The 440-nt window shown below is 69.3% G+C and overlaps 1 protein-coding gene across 1 annotated transcript; it reads left to right on the top strand.

The window, feature by feature from the left end:
- Window positions 1-7: 7 nt before the first annotated feature.
- LOC103252773 (calcium homeostasis modulator protein 2) lies at window positions 8-434 on the top strand (the record flags this gene model as incomplete). Its single annotated transcript, XM_008051365.2, has 1 exon — window positions 8-434. A coding segment is annotated over exon 1 (427 nt), but the record flags the coding sequence as incomplete, so codon positions are not given.
- Between the last annotated feature and the right edge of the window lie 6 nt (window positions 435-440).

Raw genomic sequence — 440 nt, 5'->3', positions numbered from 1 at the left:
TGCCGCCATGGCAGCCCTGGTCGCAGAGAACTTCCGCTTCCTCTCGCTGTTCTTCAAGAGCAAGGACGTAATGATCTTCAACGGGCTGGTGGCGCTGGGCACGGTGGGCAGCCAGGAGCTGTTCTCCGTGGTGGCCTTCCACTGCCCCTGCTCGCCCGCCCGCAACTATCTGTACGGGCTGGCGGCCATCGGCGTGCCGGCCCTGGCCCTCTTCCTGGTGGGCGTCCTCCTCAACACGCACACCTGGAACCTGGTGGCCGAGTGCCGGCTCCGCAGGGCGCAGAGCTGCTCCACGGCCGCCGGCTTCCTGCTCCTGAGCTCCGTGCTGGGCCGCGCGGCCGTGGCCCCGGTCACCTGGGCCGTCATCTCCCTGCTGCGTGGCGAGGCCTACGCCTGCGCGCTCAGCGAGTTCGTGGATCCCTCCTCGCTCACAGCTGGGG

The sequence above is a fragment of the Carlito syrichta genome, unplaced genomic scaffold, assembly GCF_000164805.1.
Source record: "Carlito syrichta isolate Samal-C Ts95f unplaced genomic scaffold, Tarsius_syrichta-2.0.1 Scaffold170149, whole genome shotgun sequence".
NCBI classification, from domain to species: domain Eukaryota; kingdom Metazoa; phylum Chordata; class Mammalia; order Primates; family Tarsiidae; genus Carlito; species Carlito syrichta.
The sequence above is the reverse complement of the archived record's forward strand: the minus strand, read 5'-3'. Positions and strand labels throughout refer to the sequence as shown.